Genomic DNA, 19,424 nt, shown 5'->3' with positions numbered 1-19,424 from the left:
ATATTGTGTTATATATAACCTGCTTTCCATATATGCTTGTAAATATATAGCTTTTGCTCTTCGACTGAGTTAGCTGTGGTTTCTTACTCTGTGGAGGAGGGAGAGCTAAGCCCTCTCTCAACCTCACCACATTTATTGGCGCCCAACGTGGGGCTTGCTGACAAATTAGTTTGATTTATTGCTTGCTTAAGTCGAACGAGCAAACATGAAGGTGTTTTGGCTTTTTGAGCGTCTGCTCTTCTCGGTCTTCAGTGTATTGATCTACAAGTATTGCCTGGGTATGATTATCGATAAGATAGGTAAATATATAATGCAAAAATTATATTTGTGGTTTAAGTACAAGATTCGGCTTCTGTATGATCGGTGCCTGGAATTCTTTTATGTTAAAAAGTACAGAAATGTTACATCTAGCACACTGCAGGATTCGAACCCATGACCTCAGCACTCATAGTTCAAAGCACTGCCAACTGAGCTACTGCACATTCCTGGATACAGTCAGATTGTGAAACCTCTGTATGATGTGACTCGAAAGAGGAACAGTTTCCACTGGGGACCTGAACAACAAGCAGCCTTTGACCAGATAAAGCAAGAAGTAGTCCAAGCAGTGGGTCTGGGACCTGTGCGAGATGGTCCAGACATTAAGAACATTTTGTACACGGCTGCAGGTGACAATGGTCCAACCTGGTGCTTGTGGCAAAAAGCTCCAGGTGAGACACGTGGACGACCTCTTGGTTTCTGGAGTCGAGGTTACAGAGGTTCAGAGGCTAATTACACTCCAACAGAGAAAGAGATTCTAGCTGCCTATGAAGGAGTGAAAGCAGCTTCTGAAGTGATTGGAACTGAGTCACAACTTCTCTTAGCTCCCAGATTGCCAGTTTTGAATTGGATGTTCAAAGGCAAAGGTTCCACACCACATCATGCCACAGATTCCACCTGGTCTAAGTGGATGGCCCTGATAACACAGAGAGCTCGAATGGGAAATCTTGAAAGACCTGGTCTGGTGGAGGTGATCTCAAGTTGGCCTGAAGATACCAACTGTGCTAAACCTCCAGAGGAGAGAGTAACTCGTGCTGAGGAAGCTCCTCCTTACAATGACCTTTCTGATGATGAAAAGAAATATGCTTTGTTCACAGACGGTTCCTGTCGTCTCGTCGGGAACAAGCGAAGGTGGAAGTCTGCCGTGTGGAGTCCAACACGCCGAGTTGCAGAGGCGAAGGATGGAGAAGGAGAATCCAGTCAGTTTGCAGAGGTAAAAGCTGTCCAGCTAGCTCTCGACGTAGCTGAACGTGAGAGATGGCCAAAGCTTTATCTCTACACCGACTCATGGATGGTAGCCAATACTCTATGGGGTTGGCTAAAGAACTGGAAAAAGAATGGCTGGCAGAGGAAAGGAAAACCCATCTGGGCAGCTGAACTGTGGCAAGACATTGCTGATCGAATCGAGAGAATTCCAGTGAAAGTGAGACACATTGATGCTCACATTCCCAAGAGCAAAGCTACTGAGGAACAGCAGCACAACCATCAGGCAGATCTAGCTGCAAGAGTTTCTCAAGTAGACAAGGACTCTGAACTTGATCTCGACTGGAAACACCGAGGTGAGATATTCTTAGCTCGGTGGGCTCACGATTCGTCAGGACATCAAGGCAGAGATGCAACATACCAATGGGCTCGTGACAGATCCATAGACATTTCCATGGATGCCATCACACAAGTCATCCATGACTGTGACATTTGTGCTGCTATTAAGCAGGCAAAGAGAATTAAGCCCTTGTGGTATGGTGACAGATGGTCCAAATACAGGTATGGTGAAGCTTGGCAGATTGACTACATCACTCTACCACGTTCTCGTTCTGGTAAGCAGTACGTGCTTACTATGGTAGAGGCAAACACTGGATGGCTGGAAACTTACGCAGTCCCACATGCAACTGCACGCAACACCATTCTCGGTCTGGAGAGACAGATCCTGTGGAGACACGGAACTCCAGAGAGGATTGAGTCAGACAACGGAACTCACTTCAAGAACAACCTTGTAAAGAGCTGGGCAAAAGAGCACGGTATTGAGTGGATTTTCCATATTCCTTACTATGCACCAGCTGCAGGGAAGATTGAACGCTACAACGGTTTGTTGAAGACCACTCTCAAAGCCATGGGAGGTGGATCTTTGAAAAACTGGGAGAAACATTTAGCACAAGCAACCTGGCTGGTGAACAGTAGAGGTTCAGTGAACCGAGCTGGACCTGCACATTCTGATCTGCTACAGAAAGTAGAAGGTGATAGAGTTCCTGTTGTTAGGGAAAAGAATCTGTTAGGTAAAACTGTTTGGGTATTTTCGCCCTCAGGAGAGGCTAAACCTGTCCGAGGGGTGGTTTCAGCAGAAGGTCCGGGTCACACTTATTGGGTAATGCAAGAGAATGGTGAAATTCAGTGTATTCCACAAAGAGATTTAACTTTAGCTGAGAGAGTTTAATTTCAGAATGTTGTACAGCTACAGCGCGTCCAAAGGAAAGAGTCCCTGAGGAATCTACGGTGCACGAACCCTGAGAACCCTGAGAGCCCTGAGTCAACTGAGAGTCCCTGAGTCCCTGTTTCCCTTTTTCTTCACTTCGTCTGCGGAGAGACAAACTGTTTTCCATTTTCTTGATTTTGGATTTTCTTGGACTTCTGAATCATCTACATCTGAGTATAGCCGGAATGGACGATGAACTTAACTTACGAACTGTAAATATTGTTCTGGATTGGATGGACAGTACGAACAGCCAATGAAATTGTTTAGAAAGGGGTGGACTGTGGTCATTTGAGGCTGTGCCTTTAAGAACAAACACTGCTGGAACACACTGGCTAATGTTTTTGGTACTAGAACCAAAACATTCTGATATTCTAAACGAATTTCATTGGTTGATGAACAAAAATTCAGCTTTAGATTGTGAAGCGGTTGGAAAATTTTTTCCTCAGTTCAGTTCGGTTTGGGAGTTGGGGGAGTTTGGTGTTTCAGCCTGTTCTCCCTGCCTGCTTCTTCTGCGAACTGCTGGACTTGGCCTTCAGATAAGCAAACACTAATCCTGCATGGGCTTTTGAAGCTTGCTAACAACTCTTTTCCTTAGTAACTTGCCTTTCTCTCTCTCTAACCCCTTTTTTGGGGAAAAAGGGAGGTAAGGGGGGGAGAGAGGGGGTTCCAAAGAGGGGATCCCTCCCTCAGGGAGGGATTTTTGTTGTGTTATTTGTCTTTGCTGTGTATTTCTGTGTATATATTGTAAATACCTGTATATATTGTGTTATATATAACCTGCTTTCCATATATGCTTGTAAATATATAGCTTTTGCTCTTCGACTGAGTTAGCTGTGGTTTCTTACTCTGTGGAGGAGGGAGAGCTAAGCCCTCTCTCAACCTCACCACAATATGTTGTTTGTTTCAGTCATATTCAAACACATATTGTATGTTTTAATCATGATATAAACTGACCTGAAAAGCTCCCGAGACGTGGTGCTGTCATATCTCCACCATCATATATTTCAAGAGAATCCCAATTATGTTCAGTGGCAAAGCTGATGACCTGGATCTGTAAAACACCACCACAGAACTTTTTAAACCAACTAGCTGTATATATTTTCAAATGTTCTAGGGAAAAAAACCTAACATGGCCCATAGAAGAATATAAATATGCAGATAAAACCAAAAAATACCCAGATTAAAAAAAAAAAAAAGTAAATAAAACATTTACATTTACTTTTTAAGTTGTCTTAACTTCTAGAAGATATGATAGTAGCTAAGTATAAAGGATTTTACACATACACTGCTTGATTATAAAAAAAATTTCCAGGTGTAAATGATCAGATAATCAATACAGTCGCAGACTTCTGAAGTGCCACAGTGATAAGATAGCAGATAGAAGGGACTGGTACTTCAAGTACCCGAATCTTACTGCCTGCTATTTTACAACACTTGTAGAAAAATAAACAATTTCTTTTTAAAGTGAACTACTGAGTCCCATGCTTGACAGAATATAGACTTGCCTGAATACCTGATCCCTCAGTCACTATGATTTTCCACACACAATTCAAACTGTTACCATAAGGTTCAGGGTAACCTGGTGAAAGAATAGTACCTCTCCGCTCAGTAAAATTCCCACTGCATGGCACTGAAAGAAAATATTATTATGAATTATTACAAAACCTAATGATTTCAGAGAACACAAAAGTAGTAACAATTTTACTCAGCTAATTATATTCATTCTCTTTTGTAGCATAAACACATAGATATGAAGCAATGGTCAGAAAGTGTTATCTAAAATACATGATCAGTATCAACCATAAGATACAACTTGAATGAATAAACAATTCAGAAGTGAACTTCAGTTTAGTGTGTGAAGCCCAGAAAAGGCTGGCAACATAGCCTAATCATGTTTTACCTGACAGCAACAACAAACTGTAAAGATGTAACATTAAACACAATCATGATTGACTGAGATCATGAGAACTTACCCACAGCCTAAGATATTTCCAGTATTGGATCTAGCTGGTAATTGTACTGGTTGCAGTATTGGTCTAGCTGGTATACATTAAGCATTTTTAATGTATACACAATTGCTTCTTTAAGGTTCAAGAAAACAGAACTGAACTAAACAAAAAGCAGAATACACAGAAAGTAGGACACACACATTTATTTTTAGAGGACTCTAATTAATTATAGAGTAAGCACTGACTTTTGAAAACAAACCCAAAGAGGGAGGGAAGAAAACATTTTTAAAAGCCCTACATTTGAAGTGTTGAAGATCATCCCACTGAAGTATATTGAGAGACAGAAGAAAATTAGCTATACTTAACAGTGCCAATCATTGTACACTGTGCTTCTACTTGGAAAGAAAAAAGACATAAAACTGGTAAAGGCATTCCTAGATAATTCAATTCCGTCTTGTATTTCAAGCTGTAGATGAGTCATGAAAATAATGAATGTTCAAGAAAACGTGCATCAAAACTTCTTCATATAATCTAGATCGTTATATGAAATACTATACTTGCCTACCAGACAGCCAGTACTCAATTTTTTGATATGAAAAACTGCTTTTTTAAATTGAGCATGGTTGATATTAACTAGAGGAGGGTGAACATATGTGTTAAATACTGTTTTCTGAAACAGTTCTTAAATTCTGATTCAGAGACACATGTGACAGAACAGATGACTTAAACATAATTGCTTACCTACACAGCTTGGTACTGTGTCATTCCACTGAGCTAAGGCATTAGGAACAGACTGACACCTGATAGCTTTTGAGCCTTGTAGCAGATATCCAGGACTACACTCAAATCGAACAACAGAGCCTGCTGAAAACTCAGAGCCGATTCTCCTTCCATACCTAGGCTCTGGAACTGAGCTACATTGTGTATCACTTGTGCGTGGAACAGCTGCATAAAGAGAGAAAGAAAGAACAAAACAAAAGGAAAAAAGAAAAAGAATAAAGAAGCAGCCATGAATCCAAATGACATCATCTAAAAAACTGACCACTGGAAATGCTCATGAGTTCCTGTAGGACAGGGCTTAATTGGCCTAATGCTTTCATGGCTATTAGCTGGGTTGTGGTTTCAGGCTGCACAGTCGTGTGAGCACCATGGCATCTTGAAAAGCAATCAATTTTGGAAGTATGTCCTTAGTTATGAGAGGACCTGTGAGCCACCACGCCTTGAGAAATGCTATCCCTTCGTCACAAAGGGCCTCTTTCCAAGAGTATGCATCCAACAGTCCCTCAGCAGGATTTACAGCAGCACATCCTCAGAAGCTTCTCTGGTCCAAAGCTGTTGTCAGTCTCTCAAATATATTTGAGAACAGGAGCTACATGCTCCTCTGACTGGTGGAAGCTCTGGCATGAGAAAGGCTCCTTATACCAGCTTCAGAAGAAATGATTTGTGGGAGGCATGTGACAGTTCATGACCTCCTCTCACAAAGGTCATCACTAAAGTCCCCTGCTAGCTATAATTTTTACTTTACATGTGTCTAAACATTTCGTGTCTTCCTAAGAAACTATATGACGTAAGAATTTCAGCATCACTGAAGAATTCCAATTCAGAGAATTCCCATTCAGAGTATGGAAGAAACTCTTGCTTGGTCTTTTGTGGGAATAGTGCCTTTTAATTTATTTTTTCACCCACTCCCTCACAATGGAAGAAGTTTCAGAAGAAAATCTCAGAAGAAAATCCTTGCTCAGATTCTCCTCACCTGGAGTCCACAGCTGGAGAAGCCTTAAAGCAGCAGTACCAAAGTAAAGGACACTTTTTGAGAACCAGATAAAAAAATACCCTATAACTGTCAGCGATCACAGTTGGACATTTGCATGCATGCATTTGTAATGTAAAGAGATTTTTCTGTGTAACTGGCATTTCCCACACCTCTCAAAGGATGTCAAATCATCTGGTTTCACTACAATAATGCCTCATGAAAGTATTATCCTGTAAGCTAGCTACCTCTGCCATTATAGCAAATGTACAGACAGTTTACTAACACTCTTAAATTAGTTTATACAGCAGAAGAGCCGCTATGTGTTTCCCTACAGACTGAAAGCCGCCACTTTACCAACAACAGCCAGTATGCAAAACAGCCATTGCAGCCACAAACAGCCATGGCTGAAGTTGTGTCAGATTATTCTACTATCATCAGGAAGTACTCAATCTCATGTTAAAACTGACATTTTGCTCATTTTTTTCCACAGGTTTCACTAACACTCTATTAATGGTTACATTGAGTTAAGAAATACTAACGATGCAGAAATAAACCATGTCTCATTATAATTCATTATAATGAGACATATAACTCATTATAATAGGCACCATTTTTTAATGCTTTGTGGTTTTGTTGTTTTGTTTTTTTCTGTCTTAAGATAATGCAATCAGACATGACACCAAAGTGAGGTATTTCCATACTACTTAAAATTGAATTTAAATTTAAGGAACCCATAGTGAAATGCAGAACAGTTTCAAACATCTAGTAAAATTAGGAAAATAGGTGCTCTCCTCTAAAAAATGACATGGCACTTCTACACCAACAGATTATTTCAGTCAGAAGGGACCTACAAGGATCATCTAGTCCAACAACCTGGCCAGTTCAGGACTGACCAAGTTGAAGCATGGTATCAAGGGCATTGTCCAAACCTCTCTTAAACAGTGTCAGGCCTGGGGCATTGACCATCTCCCCAGGAAGCTTGCTGTAAACCAGGACATAATGTGTCATGATACCACATACAAAAATAACACTAACAATCTTAGTTGTGCTCTCTAATTGCACTCAGCAGTAAGTGTGTGCCTGTGTATTTTGTTCTTGTTTCAGATTAGATCAACTTAATTGCTAAAGTCACATTACTCTCTTATTGTTGTTTCACTTTGTCTTCCACAATGTTTTCATAGTATGCTAACTTTCTCAACAGTCCTCTTCAAAATCTCATCAGACCTCATAAAATAATTCATTAATTTCTACGGTAAAACAAAAAAAAAACCAAACAAGCATTGAAAACATGTACAATTTTGAGTGGTAGAAAGGTCATTACTGTACTCAGAACAGTAGAACTCAGCTATATGAAAATATATTCTATTGTTTCTTAGGTAATGTCATTGCAGGAAAACAAGACCAACTTGAAAACAATATAATTCCCTATTTTCTTAAATGTGACTGCTCCTAGCATATTTCAAAATACCTGACTCTAATATAGTGAAAGACTGGATATTCATTCACTCTGATACTACAGATACCATTTTCCTCATGTATGAAATATAAAGAACTGTGATCATCAGAGAAAAAGAAATGAGGGTACAGATGACATATGCAGCTAAGCCCAAGTTTTTGAGAAAGTAGCATTGCAAAAACCATTAAATCTGAATCAAAAGCTACAAAAACTTATCTATTGCTTGCTCAAAAAATGACATGAAATTACCTAAGCAGTAACATTTTTCCCCTCTAGCTTTCCTTGTAGCTTTTGTTGGCAACCTAGACATCTTAAGCTGTATCACAGAGACATTCCATTTTCAATAATAATTACCCTTCATCTTTTACTAAATGTTTCATATTGCTGTGGAACAAAATTGAAATCAGCCCAGTGGAAAAGCAAACAGGGAAGAAGGTCAATCTGGAATAGAGGGCAATAAATAAAATGACTGACTTTGCAGACCAGATTACTGTGTTCAGTGTGAGGGTGGATGTTATTCTCTGGAGTATTTAAAAGGCTTCCAAAAATGTGGTTGTGGAAAACATCATCACATACTTCAAAAGAAATGAAAAATCTCAAAGTGATAGAGCTTATTAAATACCACTAACTCATTAATCAATTTAGGTACACATATGTGTGCTCTTAAGATATATTAAAAATATATTTTTAAAACTGCACATTAATTAGCATCATGATTCCCCTCATATAAATCAAGTGGCTTTGCCTGACTCAGTTTCTGCTACTGTAGAGAACACTTCTCATGTGTTAAAATCTACTTCTTGCAGTTACTGAAAAACTAAATGTTGTTCAAATAACTGGCTGAAATGATGCTCTCCTGGAGGCTCAGCAATATATGTGTGTGCCTCTGTATGTGTGTGCGTGTATATAATATACAGCTAACATAATTGAGCTCTTGTGCCATTATTAATTCTTTAATAGACAAAAAAAATAAAATTAAACATTTTAGTCATATGAAAACCAAATAAAATAGGACAGAAAGGTGCCATTCATATGCAAATGGCTGATAAGAACTCAAATACCAAAAACTGTTATCTCGTTCCAGAATTTTATATTGCCTCTTTTTATGATTAATTTAAATGCAAGTGATGCTGTTGATATGTAAGAAGGGCAGGTACTGATATCTTGAGCTATATTCAAAGTAGAGTGTGCAGTCATGGTGATATCTTTTGATACATACAAAAGTAAGAAGCCTTATGAACAGCGTTCAGAAGATTCAAACAGTTCTAACAAGCTCCTTACAACTATGGAAATACTCAAGCTGAAACAGTTCTTTCCATTAAATTGCTGTACCAAACTATGACTATGCTCTAATGTAAGAAATAAAAATTATTAACAAAAAGTAATATTTTATATTAAACTATCTAAAACTACTTTTACACTTCATTTTAGTAAACCTTAAAAGCTAGTATAGAATAAAGCACAGAATTCAAAGACTGTCTGAATAAGTGTGCATACAATACATCTAGTGAACTAACTGCCCAGAAGTCCGTTTGGGACTGCATTTATTGCCTGTAAGTAATGAACCTGTAAGCAATGCTCCTGGTGTCACCAGACTGCATTCTCCAAGACACATGGATCAATTTAGTGTACTAAGCTGCCTTGCAGCATGCTAACAGACTTGGGCATGCTGTCTCATTCCTGCATTTCAACTGCAGCGTGCAGACATGTACATAATACCTCCTGACATTCAGTTGTCAAGAAGATACCTGCAAGTCTTGCATCTGCCACCAACTCTGCAATACTGAAACTGCCTCATTGTCTCTGCCATACCAATTTTCTCTCCAAGCTCTTCAGCAAGAGAGAATTCATATCATTTTGAACAAAAACACTTGAAACACCAATTGGTAGTACTGAGCAATACTAATACAACTAAGCAAACTCCCCAAAACATTGAACTGAGATACAGAAGTTCAAGAAATAAGTTGAAAAGTGTCTTTTACACTTTTACCCTCTCTTTATAGTATCACACTGAGGAACACACCACCTTTATTCAAGCCAAATCTGAAATTGTACATGGTAAAGTCAAGCTGAAGCACAACTATATTGTTTCAATGTTATATCGCCTATACAAATTATCCAAAAGAATTTTAAGTATTGAATGTCTTTTTTGCCTGGCCTTCACAGTCCTCACCATGTATTTCTGAAGGCTGATGAGTACATGAACACTCAGTAGTAAGGGAGCAACAGACTGCAGAATACTGAGAGAGGATGGATATATTCAAGTCTGTGGAGCCAGATAGGATTCACCAGAGACAGCTGCCATTATGAAGCTAGATACCTGATGGCTGGGAAGAGGCTACAACTACACCCATATTTAAATAAATACTTTAAGATTGAGGAAGAATTTAAAATAATACACTTCATGAAACTGGCAATGGCATCTTCCACCAAAAGCAGATGTGTATACCTTGGTAAACAAAGTGGAACCCCCTGGCTGATGCCCCACTCTTAGCACTGAATCGTAGAAGAATTTGATTAGATGTAGCCAAAGGCAATGTCTCTCCTACAAATGAAAACAGAAAATAAATTATATATGCAAAACACAAATAACAGTTACAACTCTTCTGTACATAATCAAATATACTGTTAAAATACTTAGGTTTATGTTTTTATTCTATAAAGAAACTATAAGTAATAGTGTATAAAATTAAATTTCCATTGGAAGTTTGAAAGTTTGTTGGAATAAAGACTTCATGATTAAACAGCATAAACTTTCTGCCATTTGGTGCAGCTGATGGAACTAGAGCTCTGATAGTCTTGCCTATGGAACCCTAGTGCCCTCTGGGATCAAAATCATTAGAAAAAATTTTGATTAACTATTTTTCTGTGACTAAAAGTTTTGCCTTGTCTTACAAAACACATTAAACTATTGCAAGCATTTGAAAAATGCCACAAGGTATCATCATGTGAAACTTATCATTTCAAAACTAAAATGAGAGAGAACAGACACACAGTTCATTTTATGTCATAGTATCATAGTATCAGTTAGGGTTGGAAGGGACCACAAGGATCATCTAGTTCCAATCTCCCTGCCATGGGCAGGGACACCCCACACTGGATCAGGCTGGCCAGAGCCTCATCCAGCCTGGTCTTAAACACCTCCAGAGATGGGGCCTCAACCATCTCCCTGGACAACCCATTCCAGGGCCTCACCACTCTCATGAACTGTTCATATATGAACTCACATGAACTGTATTACATTTTTAACTTTTAAATAGCATTAATATTTTTAATTTATGGACTTGAGGATTAAAAAAGATGTTTAATATACATTTTTCCTTTCCTGAGATATATATCTATAGTAATGATACAAGTTCAGTAACGAATCTCTGCAGAAAAAACAGAGTACTTTTACACTGAAAGGATGCCACTCCATATGATAACTGCATTTATTCTTATTGGGTTATACCAAATCATATTTTAGGAAATTCCACTGAAATGAATGTTAGAGCACTAATTTAAAATATTTCAGATTAGTGAGAAAAAAAGCTTTATTTTTTGGTCACATAGTTTTTTTATTATTGCAACTAGCAATTCCTTGTAACAGAATCCTATTAATGTAAAATCAGATACATCAGAAGCAACAAATAAAAATCACAAGTTTAAATTCCCTTGAATTATTTTCAAATGCTTGCTGTGAAAATAGGCATTAGTGTCAACTTTTTTATGTTTGATGTAGCAAAATTGGGTGCTTAGATGAGTTGTCACTTATATGTAATCACTGGAAAGCAAACACTGTTATGTTGCTAAAATCTTGACAGTATTTAAACAAATTTTAAAATTAGCTTATAAATTCCTATTTTGACAACCGCAATAACAAAAAGCTAGGATTCACCAGAGCAAAATGATGAGCTGAATTTTTCTGTAGGTTGAATAGATATGTTACATTCTTTTAATATCAAGTATTTCTACAATTACGTCAAGCGACAGCCAAGCCTGGATCATAAAAATCTTGAACTCACACACAAACTGTCTGAAATACCAGCAGCACACGACAAAACACATTAATAACTGGAGAAATACATTCCTGTATCATCCCCTTGATATGAAAACAGTCATTACATATGCATACATTGCAAATTCCGGCAATGCTGAAATCCATGTAAGTTTAATTATGATTTCAAAGGGTCAACATTTTGCAATACTTACCTGAATGCAACAGATGGCCTTCTTTTAGTCTAACTGCTTGTTTGTGTACAGATAATTTCATTTTGTGAATACAAGTAATTTGTGTTTAAATTAGACATTCAGAAAATGTAGATGTGTAATTCAGAGAGTTTAGGGGTAGAGACGATAATTATATCATCTAATTTGCCCTCTTACATAAAGATCAGAGAATTTCATTCAATTATTTCTGCACTCATACCAGTGATTGGCTCTTGCCTAAACCGTATGTTCCAGAAGAATGTCTTGATTTAAAGATTTGAAGGGTCTTGCATTTCCCTTGGCATCCTGTTCCAGTGACTTTATTATTATATTTCCAAATGAAATTCATAACCTTCTTGTGATTTATTTTTTCCATAGCAAGCTGTATAAGAACTGTATACTTTGTTACTTACCTGAGTGGGATCCAGACAATGAACTAAGAAGTCTAGCTTGAGAGTTTTCTCCATCAAATAATTCTGCCACATCGTTCAAAGCTGTCTGAAAATAGGCAAATTGTCCAAATACAACTACATTTTTAATAAAGAGAAAAGAAAAATTAAAAAGAGAGAAGATAAAACAAGAACCTAGTCTTTAAAAATATTTAATGATAAATTATTGCTTGTCTTAGCAGTGGCTTACTGCATGAATCGTTTCCAAGTTAATTTATTCTCTACCATGATAAAACAGATGCATCAAACATAAATAATAACAATCTGATGTTCCTTTTATTATTTCCTTAATTTTTAGTTTAAAATTTAAGTTACTCTTTCTCCAGCAAGTACACGCTCAAGCCAACAAAGTCTTATTCCTTACTGCATAGGTAGTTATGAGCACAAGAAAATGGAATATCTAAAAAGGAAAGATTTAAAATAAAATTTACTTCTGAACATTAGCAACTAATAAGGAACATTTATTGTCACAGATGATTAGTTACTTATTCAACATTAACCTGAGGAAAATATTTTAAAATTGATTTTACTATTTTTGTAACTTTGTATTACTATTTTCCAGAAAGATTCTAGTAACCAATCAAATATTAAAAATATCAATGTGCAACCAGTTTTGACACACTGCTAGACTTAACTCACACTTCAGCTCTAAGTAAAGTGTACTAACAAATAAATAATTTAATTATACAAAACATCTCAGTAGTTCTTGCATTGTATATAATTCTAATAGGAAAAAAACCTATAATTACATCCTTTTAAACCAAACTTTTGTTTGTAGAAAAGAATCTCTAACTGCTTCTGTCCTTACAAGTTTTGTTATATACAGAAAATACAAACATACTAAGGTGCTTTGTGTTCAGTCATTTGGTTGGTAAGTAGTAAAATGTGTCTTTTTGCTATTTATCTGGACTTTGAGAAAACTGCTTTGCAGAAGACCATGCCCTAAATACAACTGCACAAAAGTACTTTGACACATTGAAATAATCAGTTACACATGATCCTATTTGTCCTTTTAAAAACATAATTCCAGAAAAGTTAAAATAATAGAGAACACTTGGTGCTTATTCTTTGACAGCTTATTTTAATTTGCAGAGAGCTTGAATGGCAGAGTTTCGTATGATGACGAATGACGTAATTCGTGAAAGTATTCAGAATATGCTTGGACAGCAGACACAAATGACTTAGCTGAAGTCTATTGATTCCTTTAAGAAGAAGTAAAAGGTCAACCCCCTAGAACCAATTTCTATGTCAAGAATAAGTTTTTTCCTTATAAGCAATTAGCAATATATTGAAAAGCTAAGGTCACCATTACACATAAAGGACATCTAAGTAGTAGACCAATGATTAAGGATTGATAAATCAGTAGAATAATTTCTTACCAAACTCTTTAGGTACAGTTATTGAATAATGGCAAGTCTGTCCAGCAGTGTAATTATGAGGATAACTTGGTGATAAAACCACTCCCTCTGTTCCAGTATACTGCCCGCCACATGGTGCTGGAAACAAACCAGAAAGAAACATGTTCTAATAATTACAATTGTTTATATTAGTTCAGTCTGAAAATGGAAACAAAAGTATTACAAAGTGACTATGTAGTGATTTTTCTTTTGTTTGGTTTTCCTATAATGACAAAACTAATACATCTTTCTCAGGACACAATTTTTATCACAATATGTTAACAATTAGAATACATGTGAGTTTTACTTGACTGCTCATACAAGGCCAGAAGTATAAATTATTTAGTTGAAAGAAACTAAATGCCAAATTTGATCAATTTTGTTGTTTGGATTTGTTTGTAGGTTTTCATATGTTTTTAGTTTGGGGGGTTTTTTGTTTGTATGTTGGGTATTTTCCATGCGTTGGTTTGGTTTGGTTGGGTTCTTTTCATTGAATATATTTCTATATATGTTAAAAAAAAAATCATAAAAAAACCAAAACATGGTACTGTATATGTGAATGACACAACACAGCTATCTTGGGTCTCAGAGGAATACACAGATATGCTAACAGCATTCTGAACAGAATGCCACATGTTTTCACGTGTATCGCTGTTTAACTATATTGACATAGATAGTCTTTCAGTCGGTAGTTTACTTTCTGTTTCTTTAGATATTCAGTGCTTTTTAGAATAGACATTACAAGCATCTCAATACTGCATTAATTTGCACATTGGAATAAGAATTATAATTACTGAAGCAGAAAATTAAAATGACGTCTCAGAGGTAGAGCTAATTTATCCTCTATCCCTTGCTTCAGCACTTTTGTCACATAAATATAGAATAATTTTAACAAATTAAAAAACAAGTTACATACAGTATTGTCAATAAAGTACTAAATTATTTATGCTTAAAAATATGCTCCTGGATGATCCTTACAATGAACTCCACATGAGATATTGATGTCTATTCTGTTACTATACAGGTATTGTTTTAGGAGCTCTGTATGTTCTAGGTCTTTATTTCTGGGTGTTAAAAGTGGAAGATTATTATAAACACAGACAGAATCATTATGGCTGGAAAACAGCTTTAAGATCTTCAAGTCCAACCATTATGTAAATCTACCAGGGCCACTACTACACCACACACTTGAGCACCGTATCTAGACAGCTTTTCCGATATATGTTGATTGAAGAATTTAAATTTTTTTTAATAGTTGAAGCAAATTATTATTGACTAAGATACAGTCCAAATGTCATATTGTTATACTTTCTATTTTTTAACTTTTTTTCCCCCACCTTTTTTAAAAAATTAATTTTTAATATGTATATAAGTAGAAGCAGCAGGCATAGCCTAAGGCATGAAAAAACTCTAAATTCACTGAATGACAAGGGAAATGGTAAGAAAACAGTACATACCATTACAAGATGGCAATGCTCTGTCCCATGCTGGCTTTCCATCTGTACCAATTACACATGTTATAGTTGAAGGATCGATAATCTTATATCCAGAATCACACTGGTAAGTAATAGTTGAACCAAGCTTAAAGTCTGTTCCAATTCTTGTCCCATTCATGATGTTTCCAGGATCAAAACAAGCTTCCCGTGGCTTTTCTGTTAAAATGAATTAAAGTAAATTTATATACTCTTGAATTACAGAAATTAAACAAAACTGAGCAATTATCAATGTTTTGGGGTTTGGTTTTTTGATTTTTATTTTTTTTCTCAGTCAGTTAGCATTTTTCAAAAGCTGTTAAAATATCTTTTTGTTTCTGTATGCTTAGTCAAGATCATAGATGTTTGCATTGGTTATATGGCCAAGCAAATTAATCTCTTTGTGGTGGGTTAACGCCCACTCTGAAAACTAAAAAAAACAATGCAGGGTGGAGGGCTTGCGGGTACTTTGCCCTCCCTGCAGGGCTTTTTCCCCCTGGGAAGCTGAGTCTGTTCCACTCGACCCTCCCTCCCCAGCTAGGGTATAAAAAGCAGGGCATTGCAGCTATCAGGTCTCCTTTTGGCTCCTGCCTCTCCTGGATGAGAGCTACTGCGGCTGCTTTCCTGCTCTTCTGCCACATGGTCGGGCCTGATCCTTCTCCCTGCTGCCTCCGTGCCTCTTCAGAGAGAGACTGGTTTTGTATTATTCTTTTTTGTCCCACTCCCATCCATCCTTGTTCCTTCCCCTTGTGAACCTTACCTGTTATTGTTATACATATATTGTTTAAAGAAAACTCTTTACCTCTCTACTTCCAAGCCGACTCCAAATTATTGTTTGGTGGATTTGCTCCTTCCTTTTTTTTCCCTCTTTTTTGGGAGGGAGGAGGGGGCAGTGGGGGAGAGATTCTCAGCCTTGCCCCCATCTGAGCTCTTAACTCCCAGTTAAGGCTTAAACCATCACACTCTCTTTAAGTAATTTCAATCTAAACTTTCTCTGGTGCCACTTGAGGTAGTTTCTTCTCTTCCTAATACATTTTTCTACCTCACTATAACCACCTTTCAGATGGTAGAGAGCAATAAGGTCTCTTCTCAACCTCCTTTTCTCCACACTAAAAAATCCCAGTTTCCTTAGCAACTCTTCATAAGACTTGTGCTGTAGATCCTTCATTAGTTTAATTGTTCTCCTTTGGACACATTACATCACCTCAATGACCTTATAATGAAGGGCCCCAAAGTGAACATAGTATTTGAGACTGTCTCCCCAGTGCACAGGGCACAATCCCTCCCCTAGTCCTTCTTTTCACCCTCTTTCTGATACAGGCCAGGATGCTGTTAGCCTTCTTGGCCACCTGGGCATGCTGCTGGCTCATATTCAGCTGCTGTTGACCAACACCCCTACATCCTTTTCTGCCAGGCAGCTATTCAGCCACTCTGCCCCAAAACTGTAGCATTGCATGCGGATGTTGTGATCTAAGTCCAGGACATGGAATTTGGCCTTGTTGAACCTCATCTCATTGGACTCTGTTGATGGCAAACAGTGTGATAAATCTCAGAAGACAAGCAAGCCAGGGATAGGATCTGCAACCAGATAAGAAACTAGCATTTGAAGAGAGTGTTTGTCCTTAATAGACAATGTAACCCATTTTCTGGCCAGTAATGGGTATCCCCACAACAACAACAACAAAAGACAAACACTGACATGCAGCAGTTGTTTAAAAATGCATAACTAGATTCAATAACAAAGTGGAAAGAAAAATGCATTGGTATGTAACAAAGAAGCAGCAGCAGTCATGTATTCTAATTGGGTTAGACAATTCCATTATTCTACAACAATTTTCCAAATGCTGCTTTTAGTGTGAATCTTTTATCTCTACTTTTTCTTTCTCTGGAAGATGAAAATATGCATAAGTAATGTGAAAGAGATTTCTTGACAGAGGATTTCTGTGTTCCTCCACACATTTACAGAAACTAGTTTTTAAAACCTACATCAATGCAAAGAGTTATTTGGCAGTTCTCCATGAATACAGCTAGAAGAAAACAGATTTAAATCTCAATAAATACTAAATAACATTTCTTTCCTTTTATGTTTGCAAAGATTATGGTGAAAACAATACCTTTATAGTCAATTGCAAATCCTGACATTCCAACAGAAGCATCACTGCGAAAAGCCAGAAACAGACTGTTACCACTGCTTTCTATTCTTTCAGGAGCCTGTGAGCCTTGAAAACTGCCAATTAGAGGACTGTTGGAATCTTCCCCTTCATAAATATGTAGAAAATCATAACTGGGTTCCATATTGAAACTGAAAAAAAGAAGAAAATATGATTAAGTCTTCGTTTGCTTTTCATGAGTTAAACACTACTTTCACAGTGGCTTTCAATCTTCTGCCTAACATATTTTCTTCTCCAAATACAAAAGTATATCACAACATGAGTCATGGTGACAATTTATTGACTTCCAATGGACTTCTCTTTATAATGGATTTGAACATGTTTAGCTTTCTGACAGACCATCATGCAGGCTCTGTCTACAGTCAAAGAAAAAGAAGCATATCTTCACATTGGTCTTGAACACCTTTCTCAAGATGAAATGAATAAACTGCTACAGTCCGCCTCTTACCAGTCACCACAGGAATGATCCAGACACTTAGCTTAAGATAAAAGTTCACATAAACAGGGCGATAATAATACACCCATTTAAAATAGAAATGTATGATTTTAGAAATAGAATAGAATAGAATAGACCAGACCAGACCAGGTTGGAAGAGACCTTCAAGATCATCGCGTCCAATCCATCATCCAACACCACCTAATCTTGGGGTCAGAGTGGCTGGACAGCAGCCAGGTAGAGAGGGACCTGGGGGTACTGGTTGATGGTAGGGTGAACATGAGCCTGCAGTGTGCCCAGGCAGCCAAGATGGCCAATGGCATCCTGGCCTGCATCAGGAACACTGTGGCCAGCAGGAGCAGGGAGGTCATTCTGCCCCTGTACACTGCACTGGTTAGGCCACACCTTGAGTACTGTGTCCAGTTCTGGGCCCCTCAGTTTAAGAAAGATGTTGACTTGCTGGAACGTGTCTAGAGAAGGGCAACAAAGTTGGTGAGGGGTTTGGAACACAAGCCCTACGAGGAGAGACTGAGGGAGCTGGGGTGGCTTAGCCTGGAGAAGAGGAGGCTCAGGGGGACCTTATTGCTCTCTATAACTACCTGAAGGGAGGTCTTAGCCAGGTGGGGGCTGGTCTGTTCTCCCAGGCAACCAGCACCAAAACAAGAAGACACAGTCTCAAGCTGCACCAGGGGAGGTATAGGCTGGATGCTAGGAAGAAGTTTTTTATATAAAGAGTGATTGCCCATTGGAATGGGCTGCCCAGGGAGGTGGTGGAGTCACCATCATTGGAGGTGTTTAAGAGGAGACTTGATAGCGTGCTTGGTGCCATGGTTTAGTTGATTAGGTGGTGTTGGATGATGAATTGGACTTGATCTTGAAGGTCTCTTCCAACCTGGTCTATTCTGTTCTGTTCTGTTCTGCTCTATTCTATTCTATTCAAGTGAATTATTATCACTAAACTGTCTATACTTTGCCATGTTTGGTGGCACTTAGATGGTTTTACAAACCAATAATGAAGATAATTCAAAAGGAATGTATTTCAAAGGAATTTATTTTTTATGAGTTCTGAGACAGCAGAAAGATAAGAACACATGAAATCATAAGAGAAATTTAGACAGAGTTAAATAAAAGGAAAACCAAGGGACATTGACAAAAATATAAGGAAAACAAAGATACACCAAAAAAGCAGGTAAGGACTCAGTCAAGAAAACAAAACAAAACAAAACACAAAAAAAGAGACTATTTGGCCTTTTTTACATTTGTGGTGGTCAGTCATTTTTCTATTACATCAGTCAGTACTGCCAGGAATAAACATTTCCAAATCATGTAAGACAAAAATGTAACAATACCTCTAGCTAAGAAAGCAACAGAAAACATTTTACTAAGTAACAACAAATGGTTTCATATAATAAATAATATTTTATGCCATATTTTCAAGAGGTAAGAGAAGCCAGAAAAATGTTTTTAAACTTTCACTGAAATTTTTGTAGTTAAGAGTTAGAAGATTTGAAAGGAATAGCAGTCTTAAGACCAAAACCAAGGAAAAGCATGGTTTTCAGCCTTCCTGTAGCCAACAAACACTTGACAAAATATACTGAATCTCTACATTTTCAGCACACATTCTCATCCTATGCAGACACTGATGTC

The 19,424-nt window shown here is 37.5% G+C and overlaps 1 protein-coding gene across 1 annotated transcript in view; it reads right to left on the bottom strand.

Moving 5' to 3' along the window:
• Positions 1–19,424, bottom strand: part of CSMD1 (CUB and Sushi multiple domains 1) — a 963,767-nt gene that overhangs the window by 134,504 nt on the left and 809,839 nt on the right. Inside the window, exons 29-36 of the mRNA XM_054179968.1 lie at positions 17,285–17,472; positions 15,156–15,350; positions 13,681–13,797; positions 12,266–12,379; positions 10,114–10,209; positions 5,197–5,400; positions 4,012–4,136; positions 3,461–3,557 (exon numbers count right to left, since the gene is read on the bottom strand). Coding sequence (XP_054035943.1) covers positions 3,461–3,557; positions 4,012–4,136; positions 5,197–5,400; positions 10,114–10,209; positions 12,266–12,379; positions 13,681–13,797; positions 15,156–15,350; positions 17,285–17,472 — 1,136 coding nt within the window. The remainder of the gene's footprint in view (positions 1–3,460; positions 3,558–4,011; positions 4,137–5,196; positions 5,401–10,113; positions 10,210–12,265; positions 12,380–13,680; positions 13,798–15,155; positions 15,351–17,284; positions 17,473–19,424) is intronic.

The sequence above is a fragment of the Dryobates pubescens genome, chromosome 3 (assembly GCF_014839835.1).
Source record: "Dryobates pubescens isolate bDryPub1 chromosome 3, bDryPub1.pri, whole genome shotgun sequence".
In the NCBI taxonomy this organism is placed as follows: Eukaryota; Metazoa; Chordata; class Aves; order Piciformes; family Picidae; genus Dryobates; species Dryobates pubescens.
This window is presented reverse-complemented; position numbering and strand designations above follow the sequence as displayed.